This window comes from Psittacula echo (assembly GCF_963264785.1).
Source record: "Psittacula echo genome assembly, chromosome: 23".
Taxonomy (NCBI): Eukaryota; Metazoa; Chordata; class Aves; order Psittaciformes; family Psittacidae; genus Psittacula; species Psittacula echo.
In genome coordinates this window covers 2,211,138-2,235,514 of record NC_137748.1, presented here as the reverse complement: position 1 = coordinate 2,235,514, position 24,377 = coordinate 2,211,138, and the positions used below count along the sequence as shown (strand labels likewise).

Here is a 24,377-nt window from a genome sequence, read left to right as displayed (position 1 = left end):
ATGGTGCCCAGCCTGCGTGCTGCCCTCCTCCTCCTCCTCTTGCAGGTAAGATGCTTTTAAGTCCTTATCTTCCAGCCCGGAACCTTCTACCTCCCCATCGCCCCGCTGCAGCCTGCACCGCTCGCTTCCTCCGCAGTGACTTTTCCATTTCTTGGAAGGGAGGGAAAAGTAAAAGGAGAACCCGGCACACAAAGGGCCCTGGGGGGAATTCCTGCAGTCCAGGAGCTTGGCAAGGGCTGACAATGCCCCTAAACCAGCGGGGACACTCGGAGCCAGATCCTCCCGAGAGCAGCACCTCGCAGTGAAACCAGTTCCCCTTAGGCTGCTGGGGAGTGATGGATCAGGACAACACAAAGCAGTGCCTAATTGTAACCCCCTTAATTGCTTTTCTAAAGCCACCTCTCCTTTCACTCCCCACCCTCAAAGCACCAGACTTCCCTCTCTGTACGGAGGAACTGGAGCCACTGCTAATTCTGCAGCTCTGCACAAAATGCAAATGCTTTGTCAGAAGCAATATTCCTCATCAAGGGCTCATCAAGAAAGGAAATGTTCCCTGCCCAAAGCATGTTCCAATCCTAAACCCTGGGGAAATGAGGAGATAAAGAGGTTTAAAGTGAAATCTGGGATGTTATTTGAACAAACCAGCAAAATGATCAGGTTTTTGGTTGAACTGCTGTGTCAAAGAAAGAAGTCTCTCTGGCTCCCTGCAAAATGCTGTCTCAGTGGCCCAGTTGTGACTGCAGAGTTAGAACAGCAAAGGGTCAGCCCTTTCCATTGCCTCCGTTGGGGTTTGTACCCCACGGGCTGGTTTCCCACTGTGCATCGTGGTAGGAAGAGCAGGGAGGAGGATTTCCTGCACGTTTGGGATAGGGAAGTTCTCACCTAAGCAATGAGAAGAGCCGATGTGCGCCAGGCGACCTCCTTGCCAAGTTGGTGCTGCTTTTAAAAGCTCCTCTTCTGAGCAGCTCCTATAAAACAGGATTAGGGGTGTGCAGGAGCTCTTGAGCAGTTATAGCTCCTGGTTCGAGTTATTTCTTGGCACAAGTGTAAGAAACAAAGATGAGACAGGGCAGGATCCCCCCCAGCCCAGCTCCTCCTTGGCTAATATATGGGACACTGCTGGCAAAGCCGCAGACCCGGTGCAATAGGGGCAGGGTCTGAGATTGGGAAAGCCACGAGAGCCTGACAGCTCCCAGTAGCTATTTCTGTGAGCAAAATGGGCTCTTTAAAGCCCAAAGATGCTGGGACATGGCTTCCATCCTCAGGCTTGGGGGTCTCCTTACCATCCCCAGGTGCTCCCCAAGGGCAGTCTTCTTGTGAAGATGGGGTTTCCGGAGCAAAACTACTCCTGCACTGGAGCTGGGACCAGGAAGGGGTCTCAAAAGCAGCTCAAGCAAAGAGAAATCTCTCCCAGTCAGCTCCAGAAAGACCTAATCTACAAAGCATCCCTTTGCAGCCAAATTATCAGTTTTTTTCTTAAAAATATATATAACAATACAAATTATAAAATTTATATATAAAAATACATATTTATTCTTATAAATATATATAAAAAAATACATTATTTCTTTTTCTTATAAATACCTGCAGTGCAAATTCAGACCTTTTCCAGCACAATCCCATCCCTTTCCTCAGGACCATGAAACTCCAGCCTTAAGTGAGCACATCCCTGCAGCCAGGGGTACCCACAGCAGCATCCAGCCTGCAGCCCTGCACCTCCAAGGATGAGCTTAGCAGAGGTGAAGCTCCCCTTCTTGGGCAGACTTTACAGTCTCCAGCTTCCTGGGCTGGCATAGCTAAGGTGTTCCCCATGCATCTGGCCAGCAGCTCCAGTTTAGCACTGATTTATCCATCTTGCCTTGCTGGGTAGACATCCCGAGGGGTCGGGCAGGCAGACCAGGAGGCAGGGAACCAAACTTGCTGCCAAATGCTCTCTGGCACCCTGCAAGTCATTTAAAGAAACTGAAGAAGTGCTCAGAGAGGAAACAGTTCACCTGCAGCTTTGACAGGAACTGGTGACATTTCTGGGGCTGCTAAAAACTGTTTGCAAAAGCATTTTATGTAGAAAGCGGAGTTTGATGCTGGGGATGGGGTATTTTTCTCTTTTCCTTATCAGCTTCAGCAGCATTAAGCCCCGAAACGAGCCCACTACCCCTTCACTGCTCAAGTCCTTGTATAAGATGTGGAGCTGCAGTAGGAGCTGACCCTGGGGATTGCTTCCACTCCTCACTTTCCTTAAAAGCTGGAGTTGGTTCAGTGTGTATGAAATCGCCCCCTTGGTTTCACATCTCCAATGAAGGAGTGAATGGAAATGGCACAGCCTGTTCCCAGAATAGCTGCTCCATCACCATAGGATGAATACACAGAGATACGATGAGAGTCGCCTGCACAGCCAGCTCAACCCTGCCCTCACACACACCATAACTTTGTTGTGAGCAGCAAGCTCGAGCTGAGCTCTGAGCCTGCAGCGTCTGCGGAGGCTGCATCTCTGGGTTTATCCTGGTGAACAGTATTTGGACCCAAAGGGAAGCACAAATCATTAGCATAGGGTTCCCTCAACAAACAGAGCCCAGGAGCCCTTGTCCAACACTTGAGAGCTGTCACTCATGAGCGGGTGGCTCCTTCTGAAGATGGTGTAACATGCCCAGAGGCCCATCTGTTGTTTTTCCTCTTCCCCTAGCTGTATTTTGGGCTAATAGAAGAGACCCTCCTTCTCTGCAGTGTCCTGCTGTGATTCACTCACCCAGAGCGAGCGCCTCCATTCAGATGGCAGAAGCAAAGGGTGCTGGCTTTTTGCAGACCACAGTTCCCCTTCCACCACCAAATCCTGTACTATTCACCCTGTAAAGGCATTGGCAGATGCAGCTTTGGCGTAGCCAAGCTTTCCCTAGCTGTGAATGCAGATCAACTGAGGGAAAGGTGAATTAAACAAGTGGATGTTTAGCCCAGGATATGGCCCTAAAAAGGTGATGGGTAAAGGAGGGGTCTTGGGGCAGCCGAGATGTGGGTCTTGGGAGGCAAGAAACAAATCTGCAAGCCCAGAATGAAAGTATCTGTGAATGTGTCACATGCACAGGCTGCAGGGTGGTTAAATACAAGCACCTTAGAAAACAGCCATCCGCTGTGCTTGTGTCCATCTCCCCAGCTCCTCTTCAGCAGCCTTTGCTCTGGATGCAGAGGAGCCACTTGGCTTCCATTCCCTTCCCCTTGTTTCTGCCTTTAGCTTTCAATATCAAAATGCCATTATTCTTCTGTTCACCTGTCCCCAAAAATCCGTGCCCCTTCTGGTAGAGAAATGAAACCAGAATTATTTATGGCAAGTGAAAGAGATGAGAGCTTAATCCAGGAGAACCTTTCATTGCTCCTCAATCAGGTTTTACAGGGCATTCATTTAGCCCTCACAGATATTCTTGTGTTAGGGTCTGCATCCAAAACACTCAGAGAGAGACTCCAAAGAGAATAAATACACCAGAGCCCCTGTCTACACACAACGGGGTTGACCCTCTAACAGGGTGAAGTTCTCACTGCCTGCTCTTCCCCTTGAGGAGCATCAGCCAGAAAATCCCCCCCATGGTTCTTGCTTTGAGTCTTATTCTGCTGCCTGTGCTTTGCCTTGATGCTTTGATGCTAGGCAGGGCTTCAGATGTGGCTTTGCACGAGAGCAAGTGAAGGAGCAACGAGATGCTTGTTAGTAAAGCAGGGGTCTCAGAGAAACCGGGAGCTTAGGGCATGGCAAAGCAGGTCACTGTCAGGGCTGAGGGGTTGTGGAGTGGGTCCTTCATGGGCCAGATGATCCCTGGGGGTTTCATTTGTGGCCTGGACATGGGATGGGACTTATCCAAGTGAAAGCCCTGGAGGTGGAGGTGAAAAGCTCATCAGCTGCAGGAGATCGTGCCTGGGAATTGGAGGAGACAAGGACAAAGGGATCCATCAGAGCAGAGTGAAGGCAGGAGACAGGGAGGGCTGGAGGCTCCCTGGCCTCCTCCAAACACATTTGAGGGGACAACTCCATGAGGCTTTTCGAGGCCACCTCCAGCCTCTGGCTGCGGTGTTGGCAAGATGTGCTGCTCCCTGCCCTGTGCTGCTGATGTTGCTCTGCCATCACGGGCTGGCATCCAGCTCTTCCAGCATTCACTGTATTTAACACCCAAAGTCTGAGACCTTTTCCTGCAGGCTTAGGGCCAAGAGCAGGCTCCATCCCAGCTTAACATCCCCAGGGAATGGCAGCAAAAGTCAAGGGCAGAGATTGTGTTCAGCCTGTGTATGCCAGGAGGTCTTTTTCCTTCCAGCCAAGCTGGGGAATAGAACTGATGGGGAGACAGGTCCTGCCGGTCAGGGTGACTCCAGGGTGGCTGGTGTTGATCACCCTCCCAGGGAGGTCTCAGTGGCCACCACCACCCATCACTTCCGCTGACTTCTCCGGCTTTTGTGCCTCGCACCGCTTCATCCCGCTAATCCCATCCTAATCCTGCTCTCCAATTACAGCCTGCTCAGCAATGGGAAACCCAAGCCCCATCTTAGGCTGCTAATTAGGCTATGAGCCATCTATCTCCCCGCTCAGAGCTGTCAGCCCTTCCTGCCATGCAGATCCGATCTTGTTTGAGGCACTAAGATAACCACGGGGGGAGAAGGCTGTCTCTGGGTAGTGCGGCGAGGGGGGTTGATGGTTGGCTCGGATGTGAATATATTAATTAATATCTATGGATTGCTTTGGAGAGGGAAAGCACTGCAGGGGGACATTAATTCCTAATGGTTATTAATTGAATCTTGCTGCTGGGTCAGTGGCAGGTCACAGAGACTGACTGTGTGTGTGTGATTTAGCTGCTTACACTCATACCAGCAGTGAGAGCCTCAGCCTCCTTATGCTAAAGACACTGTCTGAGCCTGCTGTGCTGCATCTCCTGGTCCAGGGGATCTCATGGGCACAGGGAATGGCTCCAGAAAACCCAGTCACATTGCATCAGGACACAGGTAGTGGGTGCAGATGGAAGCAACCTGCCCCACATGGTGCAGCACAGCCTGAGTGACCTTGGACAAGTGGTACTCGGTGCCTCAGTTTCCCTTCTGGGACAGCCTTGATTTGCTGGGTGGTGCGACACTGACTGCAGCTGGTGTTTGCTGTGGGGAGGATGCAGTAAGCAGTGGGTCAGCATCAGGTTTTGGTGCCTTGAGCCGTGGAGTGAAGGTCAGTGTGCTCCAGGGTTGATCCAGCACCATCAACATCTGATGTGGTGCCTCCCTGTGTGTAAAACACAGATGTTAGCAGAGCCTGGAAGGGAGCTGAGGAAACAGCAGTGGAGTCATTGGTGGCTCCTGATGGAGGAGAAGCTGCTGCCAGTGTGGGGCCTTATGGGGCCCATGCAGCTCCCGGCAGAACTGTCATCCCCATAGGGGCAACTGACCCCTATGCAAAGCATTTGCTTCTAGAAAAGCAGATTGCTTCCTTCCCCGTGCAGCTGAACCCTCAGCTGAAGCTCTCCAGGATCCTGGCAGTCACAAAAGTGTTCTTCACTGCCAAGCATGATTTGCCATAGCCTATGTCAAAGCAGGGCTGGGAGGGCAGAAGGACATGGCCCTTCTCTGGCCTGAGCATGACCCACTGCTGTTCTGGGGCTGTTGAGGCATGTTTGGCTCTGCTGGGACCTGCTGGGCACCATGTGGCATCTTACGGCAGCAATGCTCGGGCAGGAGAAGCTCTTCAAGGACGGAGCTTTGACCTGTTCTCTCCACAAAGCTTTGGGAGGGGTTGAAGCAACCCACAAAAGGCAAAACAGATGGGAGCCCCTCGTCAGGGTACCAGATCAGGGTGCTTTCGGCTGGTGCAAATGCACATGCAGCTGCCATACTCCCCAGCTTATCCCCCTCGAGCTGACTGATGGGAGCAGGAAAGATCCTCTGCCTGTCAAGAGCATTGGCCACATTGCAGTGAGACAAGGCTCAAAGCCTGGTAACAAAAAGCTGTTGGGGTTTGTTGGGTTTTTTCTGGTTTAGGGTATCTATTTTTTTTCCTCCTTTCTTCCTTCTGTAGCTGTTTCAGTTCATTTACAAAGCCTGCTCCAGCGAGGGACTGACTGCACTCCATCCATACACCCCTCTAGCTGTAGCTTGGTTCATGTTGCTTGCTCAGTGCCAAGACCTCTCCCTGTGTCTGGAAGGAGAACAGGCATTGCCAGGCTGGAGCAGGCTGTGATTAGGAGGAGCACATCCAGTTAACACTTGACAGCCTGTTCAGGGCTGCAAACCACCACAGCCCCTGTTGGGGGGAACTCTTGTCCATGTAGGTTGAGCAGGCACCATCAATAGGCATCAACACAGAGGGGACCCGACCCTGCTACACCTCACTTAGCCCGTGGATGGAGTTTAGGTGGCCTTAGCTCTTAGCAAAGAGACGCAGGAGGTGCCCATCTCCTGCAGGACCAGCAGAACAGGAGCTCAAGGCAGCGCCTGCACTCGGGGCAGGGTTTTTCTGCCAGATCCCCTGTGCCATCTGGAGCAGTCATAACAAGGAAACTATTCTCAGCTCCATTTCTATGTCTGCCTGACATCTCTCTTGCTGTCAAAACCAGCTTCCCAAGGCAGTTAATAGTTGTTTGGAAAAGAGCAAGTGGGTGCTGAGCTTGTCTGTGTCTGCATAAATCCTTCTAATGCTTTGGTAAGGCACAGGGGATTGCTAGATGTGCCAGTAAGATCAGCCAGTGTTGAAACAGCTAAAGGGCAAGAGAAGGACCATTTTCCCCCTACCCAGAGCAGTTTAGAAGGTAAATGACACTTGGAAAGGGAGATCAGGCACTAGGGACCAGCCTAGTGGGGAAGGTGGAGGCTGTTGTCCATTGCATTGGCTTAGCACAGGATGACGTTCGAGCCCATCACCCTGGGGAGCTGGGAGCTTGCTCACAAGTGGAGGATGCTGCAGCCTTTCTTGCCTCCAGGTTTGGGTCTGAGTTTCCCAAGGGATCTGTATACGGCTGTATACTGGGGCATGGTTCTGCTGTTGAATCGGCAGCCCGCGCTCTTCCAAGGGGCTTGGTCAGTCCTTGTAGGGCAGGTTTGGGGTGAAAGAAGTGGATTTAGCATCATCCACCATCAGCACTCACCCCCATCACCTATCTCTGAGCTGGAGGGGAAAGAGGGCAGAAACTGTGTTCCACAAAGCGTCAGGTCCCTTCCTTGCCCCATCTGCCTTCCTGGTGCACCTTGGGTCTAACAGCCCCATCCCTCTGCACCTTCCACTTGCCGTTGCCTTCCTGAGCTTTAGTTTCCCCAAGCTCTTGCAAAGATAAGATCCCTCAGTAGTAGCTTTTCCAAAATAGCTCCCCAAGGCGACAGAGTTGTTGGAGCTGCAGAGCCACCCAGGAGCTGCTCTGGAAGAGGAATTCAATAGATCCTGGTCAGTGCTTCCCAATGCAACGGGGATGTCAGTGTTTGCAGACAAGTGTTTTCCCTGAGAAAAAGCTTTAGCCTGAGCCGGTTGTCTGTGGATCAGATCTCCTTAAGGATGTGTATTAACATCTCCCCACTGACAGCTTACAAGGCTGTGATTTTAATAAGGTATTGAAAATCTGAGCATGGTGTCAGGCTCATCATGTTTCTCCTGTCTGCTCTCAGGATTCAAAGATGCTAAAGCTAAAAGTGTTGATTAAATTGCTAAAGAGCAGAAGCTCCACAACCCAGCAGGGGCTGTGCAGGGCTGAACTGTGCTTTGCTGAGGGGGATATTTGGGACATGAGAGGATTTGTGAGTGGAAAACAGAGCAGAGAGCATCAGCCCCATGGCCCCAGGCTGAATAACCCAGCCTGCAAAAGTGTCCATCATTCAGCTTTGCAGGCCAACATCCATCAAGACATGGACAAGCTCAAACCCTGCCGTGTCCAAGGGGGGATTGTGGGCTGGGGAAGTGGCATATTCCACATATAACCTTCGCTGTCATCTGCTCTCTTCCCATGCAGGCATTTCTCCTCTGGGGTAGCCCAGTTGCAGCCTCCATCCAAGAGCAGTACTGCGAGAGCCTGACGCCTGTCACCAACCACACGGGTGAGTGCCCTGCGCCCCAGCCCACCCCAGGCATCCCTGGGGGACCCCAGTGGCAGGGGTGGGTACAAGAGGGTGTAGGGGTGTCTATGGAGCATCTGGGGATGTGGCCATGGCCCGGTCAGCTCAGCCAAGTTAGGTGAGACGAGCAGGGTCATAGGCAGCTCACTCCTATTCCACACCCATACATGGGTTTGCATCCAGCTGGATCAGACCCAAGTTTTGTGCCAAAACTGGCTTTTGGCCTATATTCAAGCCCTGGATCGTCTCAGCAGTGAGAGGTCTGGTTTAGTGACAGGGTTTTGGGAAGGAAAGGTGGTTAAGGGAGAGCAGAGGACAAACAAAGAAGTTCCCCCCAGCTCAGGGCTGCTGCAGAGTTCATTTTCCCAAGATTGAATGAAGCACAGAGCAGGCACCAAGTAATTGCCCAGCTCACTCTGGTCCCTGCTGCATAGAGCAGCTCTCTCCATCAGGGTGATGGATGGCCACGGAGGCCCGGCACTGACAGATAGCTGCCCGCCACCCAGCTCCCATTAACAGCAGCATTAAAAACCCCTTCTTCAAAAATCACAGCTTGGCACCAACTGGTTCAATGCTTGGCCAAGCCCAGGCCACCATGGCCCTGCAAAGAGCATCCCCAGCCCAAGAAATGGAGGCAGAAAGCCAAGTGAGAGCAAGGCCAGTGGAAATGTGTCTCTGGCATGGTGCAGAAGGGAAACGTGGTCATCACTCATGTGCTTTGCTCCCTGAAGGTTTCATCACTCTGCTTGGCAGGGTGGTTGTCCCTGGCCATGTTAAGCTGTGATAAATGGTATTTGTTTCCTTCTTACTCACCTCCCTGGTGCAACATGTGGCCAGCTGTGTGGACTTGGAGCCTCAGAAGCACCTTGTGATGCAAGGGAGGAGAATTTCTGCCTTGGCTTTGCTGATGGATATACCCTGCAATTGCTGCCATGTTCAAGCACCGGGTACTGCTTCCTGCAAGGGTTTGCCTTTGCTCAGTAGGGATTTATTAGCATGAATCCAAGCAGGATTTAGTGCAGTGCCCATCACCCGGGACAGCCTGCAACATGTCAGGCTTCATATTTCCAGTGCCTCAATGCATCTGACCTGTCATTCCTAACTCATTCCGTTGGGGTAGGGCTGGCACATGTGAGAGCCACTTCCAGCTCGAGGTAGGGGCCTTGATCATGAGGCAAAGATGAAACTAATTGTCTTATGTCTGCTGCTTGGTAAGTGCAGCTCAGCACCAGCCTTAGTCCTTGGGGTCCGTTTAAGCCCTGCCTGACTCATGCAGTGGTTCCTAGGGAGGGATATTTACAAAACTGGAAAGTTGGTTTCAAGGCTATTTAACATGGGGAGCCGTTAGGAGGATGCTAATGAGAATTGCAGCGGGGCCATGAGACTTCATTTGTTGATTTCTGCACAACCCTTGGGATGTGGCACATGCTGACAACACGAGCCCCGTGCTTCTCCAGCATGTCCCTCGGCTGGGCATCAGTGGGATGGACCAAGGAGGCCTGTGTGCAGCATCCCTCCTCCAGATGACAGCCCAGTGTGAGCTCTCCTCCTCTCTTGGGTCACCTTCATTATTTAACCTCACATTGTTTAATGAGGATGCATGGACAGGGATATCAAGCAAACCCTCATCCAGGAAGAGGAGCAGCTGAGCCCCACAGAGCTCCTTTGTCTTGTCCTCTTATCATCGATTTATCCATCTTCCTCTCATTACACTGTCCTCAGTGCAGGGCAATGTCCTTTGGCATTGGTGGTCGAACCTCCTATTTTAAGTGTGCATCAAAAATACCTCTCAGTGAATCGTAGAATCAACTGGGTTGGAAAAGACCATGAACATCCAGTCCAACCATTCCCCAGCACTGCCAAAGCCACCACTAATCCATGGCACTGAGGGCCTTACTTAAATGGGTTGTGAACACTTCCAGGGACAGTGATTCCCCACTGCCCTGGGCAGCCTGTTTCAATGCCTGAGCATCCTTTGGGGATGGAATTGTTCCTCAGCTCCATCTAAACCTCCCTTGATGCAGCTTGAGGCCGTTTCCTCTTGTCCCATCACTTGTTCCTTGATAGGAGAAACCAATCCTTGCCTCACAAATCCCTGATTCTGGTCAGTTCTGGGACACATGGGCATCCACACACTGTCGGCCACTCCATCAGAAAGGCTGCCTTCTTTAGGAGCAGGGAATGTTTTCTCCTCCAGGCAGAAATCATATCAGGCTGGACTTGAGGTCCAGGTGGTGCATCAGGAAAGCCAGGTCAGCTGCACCCCCAAACATCTGGAAGCCAGAAATTCCCAGGTTAGGCTTGAAAGCAATGCAGCGAGGATCAGCATCCCTTGTGCTGATAGGTGCGCATCTCAAGGGTTCCCAGATTCCCTTAGGCCATGAGTTTATCTTCCTGATGATTTCAGCTCCTCAGGGTCCATGCACAGCTGCTTCTCACCTCACCCTGCTGCAAAGCCCATCAAGGAGGTACAAGGTCACTTCACCCATCAGGACAAAGCATCCCTGTGCAGCTGCAGGACTGCTTCCCATCGTGGCACTTCCCTGGGGAAGAAAGGGGGAATCTGAGCAGATGAAAAGCCTCTTCCTAATTAACATTTTCCAAAGCAGCCCAGCGGAAAGCAGTCAAGCGGAGCGAGCTGGGAGTGCTCACGGGATTGTTTTGCCTTTTGTAGCATTCAACCACCAGCCAAGGAGTTGGCACCCAATTGCCAATAGCCCCGGCTGGTCCTGGCTGCACGATTCACTCTTTAAGCTGTTAAAGTGTTATCACAATAAATGGTTATCCTTAACCTTGTGTGTGTGCTGAGGAGAGAGCACAGCCGATTCCTTCCCAGGAAAGAAAAGTTTCCCGCCACTGCAAGCTCACCTAAGCAAAGTGAAATGACACAAAAGCTGGGCAGAACTGAATAGAAAGATCTTTCTTTTGTTAACTGCAGGTTTTATTTCAAGGAGGGGATGGAAGCGTAGCTTTGTGTTTAAATAAAGCAAATCAAATTGGTCCGAGTATAGTAAAAGCCTGTGGCTGAGAAGCACAGCAAGCGCCGAGAGCATTTCCTTCACAGGCACTTCATCAGCCAGGTTTGGGAACACATTTCACAGCGGGTGACAGTTTGACCAAGAGGCAACAGCATCAGCATCTCTTTTCCCTTCAGCCTGTTGGCATCTTTTCCAACGTGGCAGAAATAGTAATAAAGGGTGAGCAGGGGCTAAAGGGGCAGCAATGAGTCCTGGCAGTGACTTTGCACTAAAAGCAGTGACAATGAGGTTTGGGAACCAAAAAATGTGAGTTCACCTATATGGAAAATCGTAGTGGTTTAAATGTATACTCGCATTGATAAAACCATCCAGCTCCATCATCTAGGAAACACGGATGTCAATAGAAACTTGCTTATATTCATAGATTTTATTGTCGTGGAGGAGGTGACGAGGTTTTCTGGTTGAAACCAGTGTCCTGGCACACCTCAGTGTTAGCAGCAGCTACAGCAGTTGAACTGGACTTTGGAGGCTGCAGTAAAATCACTGCCAGTCACTTTGTTCATCTGTAGCCAAGCTAGAAGTCTTTGCTAGGAAATCTCTGCCAGTGAAGGATTATGCTTCTTTGCTTACCCACCAGCAAAGTCCAGCAGATATCAGGGAATAAAACTCTTGCTGCAGCCTTTGGTAATAACAACTCCAAACACTCTTTCCAGGAGCTCCAGATATGCCCCAAATCCATCCCACTACATTAGATATTCAGTAAATACATGCTCAACAGAAGCATTGATCAGTCTTAAGTGACAACACTGAGCAAATGCATCAGAAACCCATTGCAGAAGCTAGGTTTGATGCCTCTTATTTATTCTTCTCCACAACAGCAGCAAAGACCCAAGGGGACAGCCAATGCTCGTGAATAGCACAAGCTGAAAATTCATTACAAAGACACTTTGCCATCATAATGCTTAATTAGCCCATGTAATTATTTTGCATTGGCAATCATGGAACTTGAATGCTTGGGAATGATTGCTTGGGATTTTTTAAGGACTGGACTCTTACAAGGAGAAATAGAAACATCCAGTGTCACTGAGAGCAGTGCTGAATGTAGGATGTGAACAAGGATCTATGTAGACACAACCACAGTTTCTCCCATTGAGTGCCCATCCTGACTCAGAACAAGCAGCTCCACCACCCCAATTTCAACCCCATGTTAACACAAATTGTCCCCCAATACCGTTTCCCTCAATGCTTCAAGGTGTTACTGAAGCATTTATTACCTGAGTATCTCTGCGCCTGGGATTGAGCCACCTCTCCTTGGCCTTAAAATAAAAGCATCCCCCCAAAAAACCCCTGATTTGGGGCAATAAGGTGTGAAACAGCTCTTTGTGCTCCACCAGTGTGGTGGAGCTGCCCAGAAGGGACAGATGACCTTTTGCAGGCTGGCTACAGTGAGTACATGTTGATTAGATGTGGGGGTGAAGCCCTGATTACCAAATGCAAGTGCTGCAGCAGCTCCTGAAGGAGCCCCAGGCTTCAGCCTGCTCAAGAGGCAGCAGCAATGCAGTCACTGAGGACTTCAAGGCTGGCCAGAAATGATTGTGGTTGAGTAAGAGCTCAGGACAGGGAGGGATATGAGCTAACAGCCTCCCAAGACACCTTCAATACATAACCCCATCAGTCCCAACCACGGGAACAAGCCTGTGATTCAGATTTCCATCATCAATCCTGGCCCCTTTGCATTGCATGTGGGAATAAGGACATCACTCTTCAAGCAGCTGCAGTGTTGCTGGAGGCACAGCAACTAGAATGCTGCACTGCTGCATAGCTGTGCCCATTGTGAGGTGAGGACATGTTTACCAGCATGGTTATATCAGCACAACCTTGGATTTAGTCCTCTTCATACCATCCTAGCAATGGTTTGATGGTGCATTAACACCTCAGACCTCCTGGCACCAGCTCAAGAGCACTGGGTGGCACTGGCCCAGGATAAACATGCTCCATCCTCTTTAAATTTGCTCAAAATCCTTTGGCAGATTAGCTGGGACTGAAGAGCTTTACCCTGCCAGGTTCACACGGCTGCACGGCTTCAGCTTGGAGCCATTTCCGTGGCCCTTGTGAGTGGTGGAAGCAGGCTGGAGCAAGATGTTCTATATAAACAGGAGGGATATTGCTATAGTTATCCCAAGACAGTTACTGTCATACGGTTGTCTCAGTCCCTGGATAGGCACTTTTCATCTTCAGAAGAAAGGAAATGCTTTATGTTGCTTCAAAGCAGCACAACCCAAAGGAAACAGGGTGAGAAGGGATTTGAGTGACTTCCCAAGTGCCACACTCCCCGTCTTAAAGCAGGGCCAGCTCCTTCCTACCCCAAATGTCATGTTTCCATGCAGGAGGGAGCCAAATCATGGGGATTAGTTGCACATAGGAAATACATTGACCTTTCTTGCTGTAAAGCTGTGCAGCCAACGGTGCTGAGAAGGCTGGAGCAGACATCTGCAGAACCTGAGAGAATAATCCCCCTGTAAATACGGGTGGGCCGCAAAGCAGATATGAAAGCATTTAGCACTGATACATATCATTTCCATGCTAAACAGTGCTGGGAGCCATGTGCCACTGGGGAGCAGCTGGAGCAGAGGGTTGTGTTGGGCAACTGGGACATGGAAGCTCTCCCGGCACTCTTTGCCTTCGCTGTTTTACTTAACCCTTCCCCAGCAGGAGGGGGTTTTTGCTTCCCTATATGCTGGAGAGAGCAGAAAGAGCAGCATCTGCTTTTCTTCATCAAGTATTTCTCAGGGTAAGCCAGGGAAACATCTCCCAGCCACCCACAGGTTACAAACCAGTGGGATAGACCTCAAAATGCTGCCTACGGCAGTGCTGGACCAAAGCCCCCTGTGCAATGTAAAGTCCTAGGAGCCTCCTACATCCAACTGCATCCCCCAAGCCTGAGCATCACCCCACACCACAGCCCCAACCCATGGGACATGGAGGGGACCGAGCTCCTGGGGGTGCTGCTCCACCTTCACCCGATGTCCTTGCCATGGTGGGATTGCAAGACCCATCCACTTGGTTTGTCATCTGATGGGTGTCCATAGTGCTTTAATGGGAATGTCAAGCAACATTTAACCAAGTGCCTTGGAGAAATGTGGAGATATTAAATCCAGACTTGAGCAGATGTGTAACAGAACAATGCTTCCTTTGTGTGACCACAGCATCTCCATGAATCTGTCTTGGGTTTGGTTATTAATGGCATTGCGGTGGCTTGGTTTTAATATTGCAGAGAACTGCTGTTGCCACTCTGGTTCTGCTCACTTTTCATTACTGAGGCTTCCTTCTTGCCCTCCCTGAGCAATCTGCATCTGGGCCCCAGCACAGCCCCTGGAATGCAAGAGGGAAACGGAGGCATGACGGGATGGGTTAAAGATGGAGTTTTTTCTCAGCCTCACCACTCACAGGCCGGGCTTTTGATGACTCCTCTGAGCATTAGCCCCGTGCAAGCCTCCTTTTTCTGTGCTGGGTTATTCCAAGTGGAGCTTTTCCTATTCCAGCAAGATTCTCACCTGGGTGGGTTCTCAAGTGGTTAATAGGGAGAGCACTGGCAATTTAACTTTGTACTTAGCTGAAGCAATTACCCGTTGTCTTCTCTCAACCTGGATGAATGTTATAATAAAATAATTTAATATTTGTATTAATATTAATAAAGACATAAAATTTTAAACAGAGACTTCATTCTCTGTGACCCTCTATTTCTCCATCAGATTTGGGTCAAAACAACTGAAGAGCTTAACAAATGCTAATGGATGCAGATAGGCTCAAACACGCACCCTACGCATGATTAAATGCACCTTGTTCCCTAAGAAATACAGGCTTAAAACAGTTAAAGTGAAGGTTGCTGCAGCAACCCTCCACATTAACAAAGCTAAAAGCAAAGGTCATAGTTAAAATTAATTTCTTACTACAAGCTATGGAAAGCAGGAGGCAGCGCTCACCAAGCTCAGATGCTTCCCCAGCTCTGGAGTTGTTTTCCATTGCAAAGGTGTTTAAAGAAATCCCTCTTTTTCTCTGCACTGGAAATTTGATTTGAGAACAGCCCAAGAAACCAAATTTGCAGGTAATTAATGAAACCCATCATATTAATAACAGTATTTTTCTGTTCAGTCACCCTTTTGTCAGCTCTCTCCATAGGAAGTTTGAGGAAAGGCATCCAAATAGCACCTAAGACTCCGGGTGGAGGGGAAACGCTGTGTTCTCACACCCTGAGAGCTGTGAATTGGGAGGGTTTTGTCTTAGGAAATGACAGCAGCACAAACACCTTTGGTTCAGTGGTTTGCACTGATCTCTGCCCCTTCCAGGGTGTGCTGCCCATCCATCTGCTGCCTGCCAAGGGTTGTATTCTATAGATATTACAGCCGTTGCACTACCTACCTCACTTTGAGATGAAGCTAGGATGTATTTAGCTACAGAACGTGTTGGTCTAAATATACACAAATCAGACATAAAAAAGCCTGCAATCTGGCCTACCTAATGCCTACATTAGCACACTGGTGTAGCTGGAAAAAGCACACAAGTCCTGCTTGAAAACTGAAATAGCAGCAGCAGATTTGGAGTATTCTTCCTGGGAAAGGCTGGAAGAGACCAACGGGAACAGTGAGGAAGGAGAGCTTGCAGCCAGGAGGTGTAAAAGGGTTGGAGGGGCTCTGAGGAGCTTCCCACCAGGACCAGGCTGGGCATTAGGTGGCATCGCTAGGTAAGAATAAAACCTGACTTGTTGTTGGCTGTTGTGGGTCTGGATGCCAAAAGTCGTGGCTGAAGAAAGGAGCAGGGCTGGAAGACCAGAGCCAGGGAGCCCCAAGCTGACTCAGGAAACCAGGTTAGAAAACCACCTTGTACTAGAATTGGGCTTAACCCAGGTGCTCAAACAGGACCAGGGCAATAGCTGTGGCCAGGATGGACCAATCAGCCCTTGGGGAGCCCTGGCACAGCCCCCATTCAGTGTCTATCATGAAGCTTTTCTGGACGCTGAGCTTGCAGGGACCCGTCAGCTCAACCAGAACTGCAGCCCCAGCTCTCCAGGCAAACCTTGACCCTTCAACAGCCTGGAGGTGGCCCACAGTGACCCACAGACCTCTAATAACCCACTTTTCCCACAGGTCCCCAGTGCAATGCCTCGGTAGACCTCATCGGCACGTGTTGGCCCCGGAGCGCGGTGGGACAGTTGGTGGCTCGACCCTGCCCTGAATACTTCTATGGCGTGCGGTATAACACCACGAGTAAGATGAGCAGCGCTGGTGGTAGATGAGGGATGGGGGAGTTTAGAGAACCTCATGCATCAGGGCTGTGGGGCACGAGAGGCACTACATCTCTGGGTACAGAGCTCACTGGGTCTCTGTGGGATCCATCATAAAAGCGCCCTCATATCCTAATTCCAGGGAGGGTGGTTGTACAGCAGCAGCTTTATAAGCAGGTCCTCCCAGACATGCTCCTGTGAAGGGGGAGAATGCTGGCTCCATCTTGGGGACATAGAATAATAGAATCCCAGACTGGTTTGGGTTGGGAGGGGCCTTAAGATCATCCAGTTCCAACCCCCCGGCCACAGGAAGGGACACCTTCCACTACAGGTGGTTGCTCCAAGCCCCCGTGACCAACCTGGCCTTGAACACTGCCAAGGATGGGGCAGCCACAGCTTCCTTGGGCCAAGGGGAAGAGGAGTGAGCTTGCCCTGCTGTTGGAGATGGCACAGAGGTCTTCAGCCATTCCTATCCCTATCCCATCCCATTGTCCCGATGAGGCTCAGGATCTCTCCTGTTAATGCACTGCTGGCAGCACCCCACTGCTGATGCTAATCAGACTTGCAACCAAGGCAGCATCTGAGCTGGCGTCAAAGCCAGGGGACTTGGTGCCAGCGACCCCTGCATCAGTGACAATCATCAGGTCACATCTTTGTACCCATTCCCACTCATTGTTAACCCTTCAATGTGCACCCTCTCTTTCAGACAATGGCTACAGGGAATGCCTCGCTAATGGGAGCTGGGCGGCACGGGTCAACTATTCCCAGTGCCAGGAGATCCTCAGTGAAGAGGTAGGACCTTGGTAGTCCCTTGGCTGGGCTCTCAGCAGGAGGGTGAGGAACAGACAATGGGGTTTTGAAAGGTAACAGCATCCACATCAGGAACAGCCCAAGGGAGATGTGGGCTGGGTGTGCAGCAGCATCCCACATATAAGGTTGCAACCCCATCCCTCCCTGCTGGCAGTGAAGTAAAGATGTTTAGGAAGCTGAAAGGGATAAAATAGGTGATGAGCAAGAATTGCATGCTCCTGAGTAGGTCAAGCTACCCCTCAGAGCAAAGGAGAAGAGATACAGGCTGTTCATTTGCAGTTGATCCCATCTCTGGTACTTAAGATGCTGATAACTCTTGCCAGGAATGGTTTTCTCACCGAGTTAATTGCTAATTCCCAGGTTGGATGAGTGCCTAACAGTGGGAGCAATCCATTAATCTAATTATCACTCACACCTTCCTGCTCCCTCTGCCCAAATTCATGCCAGCCTCTCATACCCCCAGGGCAATGGGGAATGAACTGAGACATCAGATGTCACATTGCTGCTGAGCTCGCCTGAATTACAGCAGGATTTCCCCAGATGATGGGTTGGGGATGTCCCAGCACCGAGCAGGGGGAATGTAGAGGCAGCAACCATGATCTTCCCTGGCATGGAGTCCTTTGCAGGGCCAGGTCGGTGCCTCTCCTGTCCATGTTAGCCCCATCCAACCGATCCCTTCCCCACTGTCCTGCATGCACTTGGCTCCAGATGCTTTCTGGAAAGGACTCAAAATGTGTGGTGCAGTTCTCAGAGGTGATGTGTTGGAGGAGGTGGCTTTGTGCTGGTACCCATGTGCTGCTGACCCCCTCCTCATCTCCCCCCACCAGAAAAAGAGCAAGCTGCACTACCACATCGCTGTCATCATCAACTACCTGGGGCACTGTGTCTCGCTGGGGGCCCTCCTCGTGGCCTTCGTCCTCTTCATGCGCCTGAGGTGAGTGGCCTCACCTGCTGCCATGTCCCTGATGGGGGGACGAGCCCACCTCACAGCCTTGGGTTGAGGATGGATCCATCCCCTGCATTTTACCATGTCCTCTCCCATAGCCATTGCTATCCAGTCTGGAGAGATGATGCCTATCCCAGGGTTATTTCCCCCCTGCTGCCTTTAAAGCACTTGGTTATGGAGGCATCTCTGGTGCCTTCCACCTCTGGACCTTGGTCCTGCCCACCTCACCCAAAGCATGGTCCCAGCAGCTCATCCTTGGTCTCCCAACAAAGACATTCAGCTCCACAAACAGCCCTGACCCCCCAACACCCACTGCATTCTAATATCCCCCCTTCCCCAGGAGCATCCGGTGCCTGAGGAACATCATCCACTGGAACCTCATCACAGCCTTCATCCTACGCAACGCAACGTGGTTCGTGGTGCAGCTCACGATGAACCCAGAGGTGCACGAGAGCAATGTGGTAGGTGCAGCTCAGTGGTGCAGCCAGTTTGATCCCAGCCCTTTGCAGCTGGAGTGTGTGTGGAGCTTAAGCATCCTAAAGATTGAGGGTCTAAATAGCTGCTGATGGCTGGAGGACAGCCCAGGCTTATGATACACAAGGATTCAATTGCTCTGCTGTGCTCTGCCTTGCTCTGTTATCAGTTTTATCACTATAACACAGAACTCTGCTCTTTACCCTCCCTGTCTCCTCCTAACCCGCCTTGGCAGGTCTGGTGCCGCTTGGTCACTGCTGCCTACAATTACTTCCATGTCACCAACTTCTTCTGGATGTTCGGCGAGGGCTGCTACCTGCACACAGCCATTGTGCTCACCTACTCCACGGACAAGCTCCGCAAATGGATGTTCATCTGCATCGGCTGGTGTAAGTACCAGGATTCACCCCCAGTGATGCCACCTCTATCCTCCACCTCTCCTTCCTCCCAAAGAGCTGCAAAAAAGCTGCCAGGAGCAGGAGGATGAGATTTGCATGGCCACAACATCTCACCCTGTGTGAGAACATCCCTGTTACAGCAGGGGTTTGTGGCAACGCTGCACCCCTGAATGTTCCTCTATGTGTTCCTCTGCAGGTATCCCCTTCCCCATCATCGTCGCCTGGGCCATCGGGAAGCTGTACTACGACAATGAGAAGTGAGCCTGACTGCTCTCATTCCCCATTCTCTTTTCTATCCCAGTTGCAGTGGCAGGCATGGATCCTGCCTGGAAGGGCTGAGATGAGGCAGAATACATGGAAAGGGTGGGAGGATAAAAAGGATAATGTTCTCCTTTCTTTCATCACACCTTCAGGCTCTGTGCCACATGAGCCCTGCCTGCAGCTGCCTAGTGCTGCATTGTACCCTTCAAAGGACAAATGAGATTTTGAAGGGGGGGGAAGGCAAGATTAAGCCAGAGCTCCTACAATGTATTTGCTAAATGGAGCTGGGATTTAATCTACCAGCAGAGATAGAAACTACCACCACCCGAGCCATTTTCTCAGAGACTTGTTAATGGAAGTCTTAACAGGCACCTGAGAGTTCATCACTGGGTTTAAACTAAAAGGAGCCCATGGAGATGAATAGCAACTTGCCTTGTTTGTCAGTGCTGGTTTTACCCCTGACTTCCAGAGCCTTGTGCTACACGTACAGGCACAGCAGTGATTTAACAAAACCCAACAAGGTGCTCCCAGGAGCTTCCCCAGGGGTTGCTGGGGACAGAGCCAACCTGGACATGTGCATGTGTGAGGTTGTCCCTGCTTCTCTTACAATAGCCAGTTCCCACACCCATATGGGGCCCAAAACCACCCTTACAAGCCCCCTGTACCCCTACCTTTGGGGGGGAACCTATTCCACAGTGTCTACAGCAGTTCACATTGTGCATTCACCCTATAGTGACTCACAGAGATTGTGCAAATCCAGGTCACTCACGCTGCTGGCTTGTCCCCAGCACTGCTTGTCCTTGCCTTGCAGGTGCTGGTTTGGGAAGAGAGCAGGAGTTTATACGGACTACATTTATCAAGGCCCCATGATTCTGGTGCTTCTGGTAAGAGCAAAGTGGCCTTGCTTGCTAAATAAAGGGTCCTTCCCATCTGTACATGGGATAAGGCTGTTCCTGAGTAGGGTCCTCCTGCAGCTGGACCTACAAGCCCAGCTCTCCTCACCCAAACTGCATCTTAAGCAAATTTGAGCACCTAACCCACAATAAGAAATAGCATGCATGAATCCTGCTCGCTTGGGGTGGGTTTGAAAGGGAGACATCACCCTGATAAGGGTGCTCCTATCAGCAGACCTCCACATGCATCACTAAGTCCCTCCTGGCAGCATCCCTGCCCTGGCACTATTTGGGTGCAGGTGGGTGCTTTACCAGGCATTTGCAGAAGCCTGGGCACTTCATTCCTTGATCCACATCACTTTTCTCCTGGCCCTTGGCTGAGCAGCGGTGCTTGAACCAGCGCTCAGATGGAGCATCATCTGCTGGGGCTTTGCCCCTTTGGGAAGGGACAAAGAAGAGCACTGGTGGCAAGTCACAAGCAGCAGTGCCAGGCATCCAACATGCGCTTGCAGGAGGCAAGCCTCATGATTTTTCCTCTCTCCTTGCCCAATGCTGAGAAACCCCAAGGGAGTGTTAATCAGCAGCACCAAGCAGCCTCAGTGAATAATTGAGCCTGCTCCTCATTTCCCAGCCCATCAGGTAGCCAGGCCACTTCTAATTGGTGGCAATTGAGCTCAGCTCCCGATGCCACGTTCCCATGCCCTCATTTATCAGGTCGGCAGCCAGGAGAGCATCCAAGCTTGCTGTGACAGCAGCCACTCTCCCAAAACCCCTTCAGCTGCAGATATTCCTCCTCCACATGTTTTCACCTTCAGCCCTTTCTCTAACACTTATCCTTCCTCTTCAGCCTCCTGGTGTGCCCTTGGCCTTCATCAAACCCCTAAACCCTAGCGCTAAGGTGTTCTAAAAACATCCAAGGTCTTGTTCCAGTGCGCGGAAGGCCATAGATGAGATTCAACAGGAAACATTCCCATTTCCCCTGGCACAGCCTCTGCTGAGGAATTGGGAGGGAACCCTGGGAGAGCAGACACTAACCAGGAGCCCTTTTCCTTCCAGATCAACTTCATCTTTCTCTTCAACATCGTCCGAATCCTCATGACAAAGCTCCGAGCTTCAACCACGTCAGAGACCATCCAGTACAGGTAAAAGCATTAGTGACCCTGCAGAAAACAGACCCATGCATTAGCATGACTGGGAGGGACAGGAACAGCCTCATCAAATATCAAGGGAATGGGAGCACGCAGAGACATCTAAGAGCTCCTCAAATGCTTTTTGGAGGCACGTGGCCATTGTATCTGGGGTTGTTCAGAAACCCTGGCCAGTGATGGAGAACATGGATGGCTGTATCTGGAGCTGTTGGGAGTGGAGGTTCTGTGCAAAACCCTGTTCTGGTGGGACCCCATCAGGTCACCGGGTTCAGAGCTGCAAATCCTGGCGCAAAGGTGAGAATTAAATCTCTGCTTGACAGCAAAGCAAAGATGGAGGAAGAAGCAATGAATCGATGTCAGCCCGAACACCTCCTCACGAAGCAGTGAGGAGAAGGCAGCACACTTGGCAGCACCAGGCAGTAATATTTAACCCTTCCCTGCTCTGGAATATTTGGGAGATGCCTGGTCAGAGCAGCTCTCCGGAGTACCCAAACCTGGAGAAGACACTTTGGTCTTCATCAGTGCTTCTCTCCATTTCATTTCATTTTGGGGGCAGCAATCAGGGAATCTCACTGTGTGCTGGGTCAAGAGAAGCAGGTGTCTGGTGGAAGGTGGCTTTTTCAGCTGAGAATGGAAAAATTCAGATGCAGTCACTAGGGAAAAGCCAGCTTTCCTCATCACGGGGTGCTGAGCTGGGATGAATGATTCAACAAAGATAAAGGTTATTGAAAGAGGCTGGTTGGCCTTGGAGTCTTGAGAGACTTCTGGGTTTTCAAGTCAGTTATCGAGTGTGCAGACCTGCTTGAGTGAGGCAAGGGACAGCCCTTGGGGGACTTGTGCTCACCTTAGATGATGGCTTCTGGTTAAAAGTGATAGATCCCCTGCTACCATGGCTGCTGCCTTGGAGAAGCTACACCGGTGCTTGTGCTGTCCCATACTTTGCCATCCTGAAGATGCTCATGCCCTGTGGCTTTCCTCCAGATCAGCGATGCAACACGGGCCCCAGGCCTTGTCCCTGCCCACCCCTACCAGGGATGACTTTCCTGCATTCAGCTAATGTTGGAATCTATCCATTCACAGAATCTTTAAGCAAAAGCTTGACTCAGCATTTTCTTGTTCCCTAATCCAAGTGGATGAGATGCCAAGCCCTGATCCATCCCACGCTCTCCTGTATCAGCACCATGGCTTTTCAGAAACCACACTTGTAATCTCATCAAGAAAAGATATCAAATTAATTAGCTCCGTTTCTCATAAACCCATGTTGAAGTGTGTGAATTATTTTACCCTCTTTAATTCCTTTTTAATCGAGCCTCAGAGCAGCCAAGCAGCCATTTCATGCCAGCTCAAGGTCAGGCCTCCACTCTGCACTGCCTTTTTCTGGATGGAGCAACCACAGAAGGTGCCCAGTGCTCAAACCAGCCTAAGTCACTTGGGGATCACATTAGAAAACAGCTCAATGCTGCTCCATCCTCTCCAGACCCAGCCAGACCAGTCCCAGCCATGCTGGTGCTGAGAGTCTTTATTCCTAGGGCTGCATTGCAGCAGCTCAGGTCCATGTTTTCCCCCCAGGAAAGCAGTCAAGGCCACGCTGGTGCTGCTGCCCTTGCTGGGGATCACCTACATGCTCTTCTTTGTCAACCCGGGGGAGGACGAGATCTCCAGGATTGTCTTCATCTACTTCAACTCCTTTCTGGAGTCCTTCCAGGTATGGTCCTCAGCACAAGCTTCCATCCCCGTCCCCTACCAAGGGATGTGGAGGAGCCCATCCTTGCTGATGCCTCACCCCGCTCCTCCCAGAACCAGACACCCGCAAACCCCAGGGCTGCTCCAAAGCTCCTGAGCCTGGGGGTGCCCACTGGCCACAGCTCCACAGTGACTCTGTTGCTTGTCTCCTTCCAGGGCTTCTTCGTCTCTGTCTTCTACTGCTTCCTGAACAGCGAGGTGAGCACCAGGGGCTGGGGGTGTTCAGGGGGGTCCACGCTGCTCCTTGCAAGCAGGCACACATGGGTACCTGGCACATGGACAGCAGCACTTCCCAGGCTCTGACCCAAAACACAGACAGCAGAAAGCAGGAGGTGAGGGTAGAGGTTGATCCTGAGGCTGATCCTGAGCTTTCTCCTCTGCCTCCTCCCAAATGCTCTTGTAAGCTTGCTGGTTCAGGAGAGTTTGCTCCAGACAAGCTTGCTTTGTTACCAAACCATGTATAATTGATGCAGGAGAAGAAGGGACAGGACCAGGGCTATCAGGTGACTGCTGCTCGCATCTCTCCCAGCCCCTTGCAGCATCCAATGCAGCACGTAAGAAGCTGCAGAGCCCCTGCTCAGATTCATTTCTCTCTCTTGTTTCAGTTTTGAGCTCAGAGGCACCTTTGTTCAGGTTCATCTCCCTTCGCAGCTGCAAGGGCTGCTTTTCACCAGCATCACATCAAACAAGGCTGTGTGCCCTGGGAGGTGACAGGGACTCCCATGGCCCTCCCTGCCTCTAGGAGCCAGGTTTCGGTAGCATTTTTTAGTAGAATCATGGAATCAGCTGGGTTGGAAAAGACCTTTCAGCTCATCCAGAGCAACCGTTCCCAAGCACTGCCAAGGCCACCACTAACCCATGGCACTGAGGCCTCGTCTCCATGGTGTGTGAACACTTGAAGGGACAGTGACTGCAGCCCTGCCCTGGGCAGCTGGTTCCAATGCCTGAGCACCGTTTGGGGAAGGAATTGTTCCTCAGCTCCATCTAAACCTGCCCTGGTTCAGCTTGAGGCCGTTTCCTCTTGTCCCATCCTTTGTTCCTTGGGAGCAGAGCCCAGACCCTCCTGGCTCCATCCTCCTTTTAAGTAGTTATAGGTCCCCCCTGAGCCTTCTCTTCTCCAAACTGAACCCCCTCAGGTCCTTCAGCCATTCCTCATCAGACTTCAGTTGAAAGACTGAGGTTGGCAGGTGCCCTTGTGCAACTTCTGAGAGCTGTGCAGTGATTGACTGTCCCCTCCTGTGTCTTGTACCCGCAGGTCCGATCGGCTGTACGGAAGCGATGGCACCGGTGGCAGGACAAGCACTCCATCCGTGCCCGTGTGGCTCGGGCCATGTCCATCCCCACCTCCCCAACCCGCGTCAGCTTCCACAGCATCAAGCAGTCCACGGCTGTCTGA

General features: G+C 51.1%; 1 protein-coding gene across 1 annotated transcript; it reads left to right on the top strand.

Moving 5' to 3' along the window:
* On the top strand, window positions 1–24,377 carry CRHR1 (corticotropin releasing hormone receptor 1; the record flags this gene model as incomplete). Its single annotated transcript, XM_080633348.1, has 13 exons — window positions 1–45; window positions 7,947–8,031; window positions 16,172–16,291; window positions 17,015–17,100; window positions 17,946–18,052; window positions 18,405–18,525; window positions 18,774–18,927; window positions 19,133–19,193; window positions 20,009–20,081; window positions 21,147–21,232; window positions 22,808–22,943; window positions 23,138–23,179; window positions 24,237–24,377. 13 exons carry the CDS (start codon window positions 1–3, stop codon window positions 24,375–24,377), a joined length of 1,257 nt encoding a protein of 418 aa, XP_080489474.1.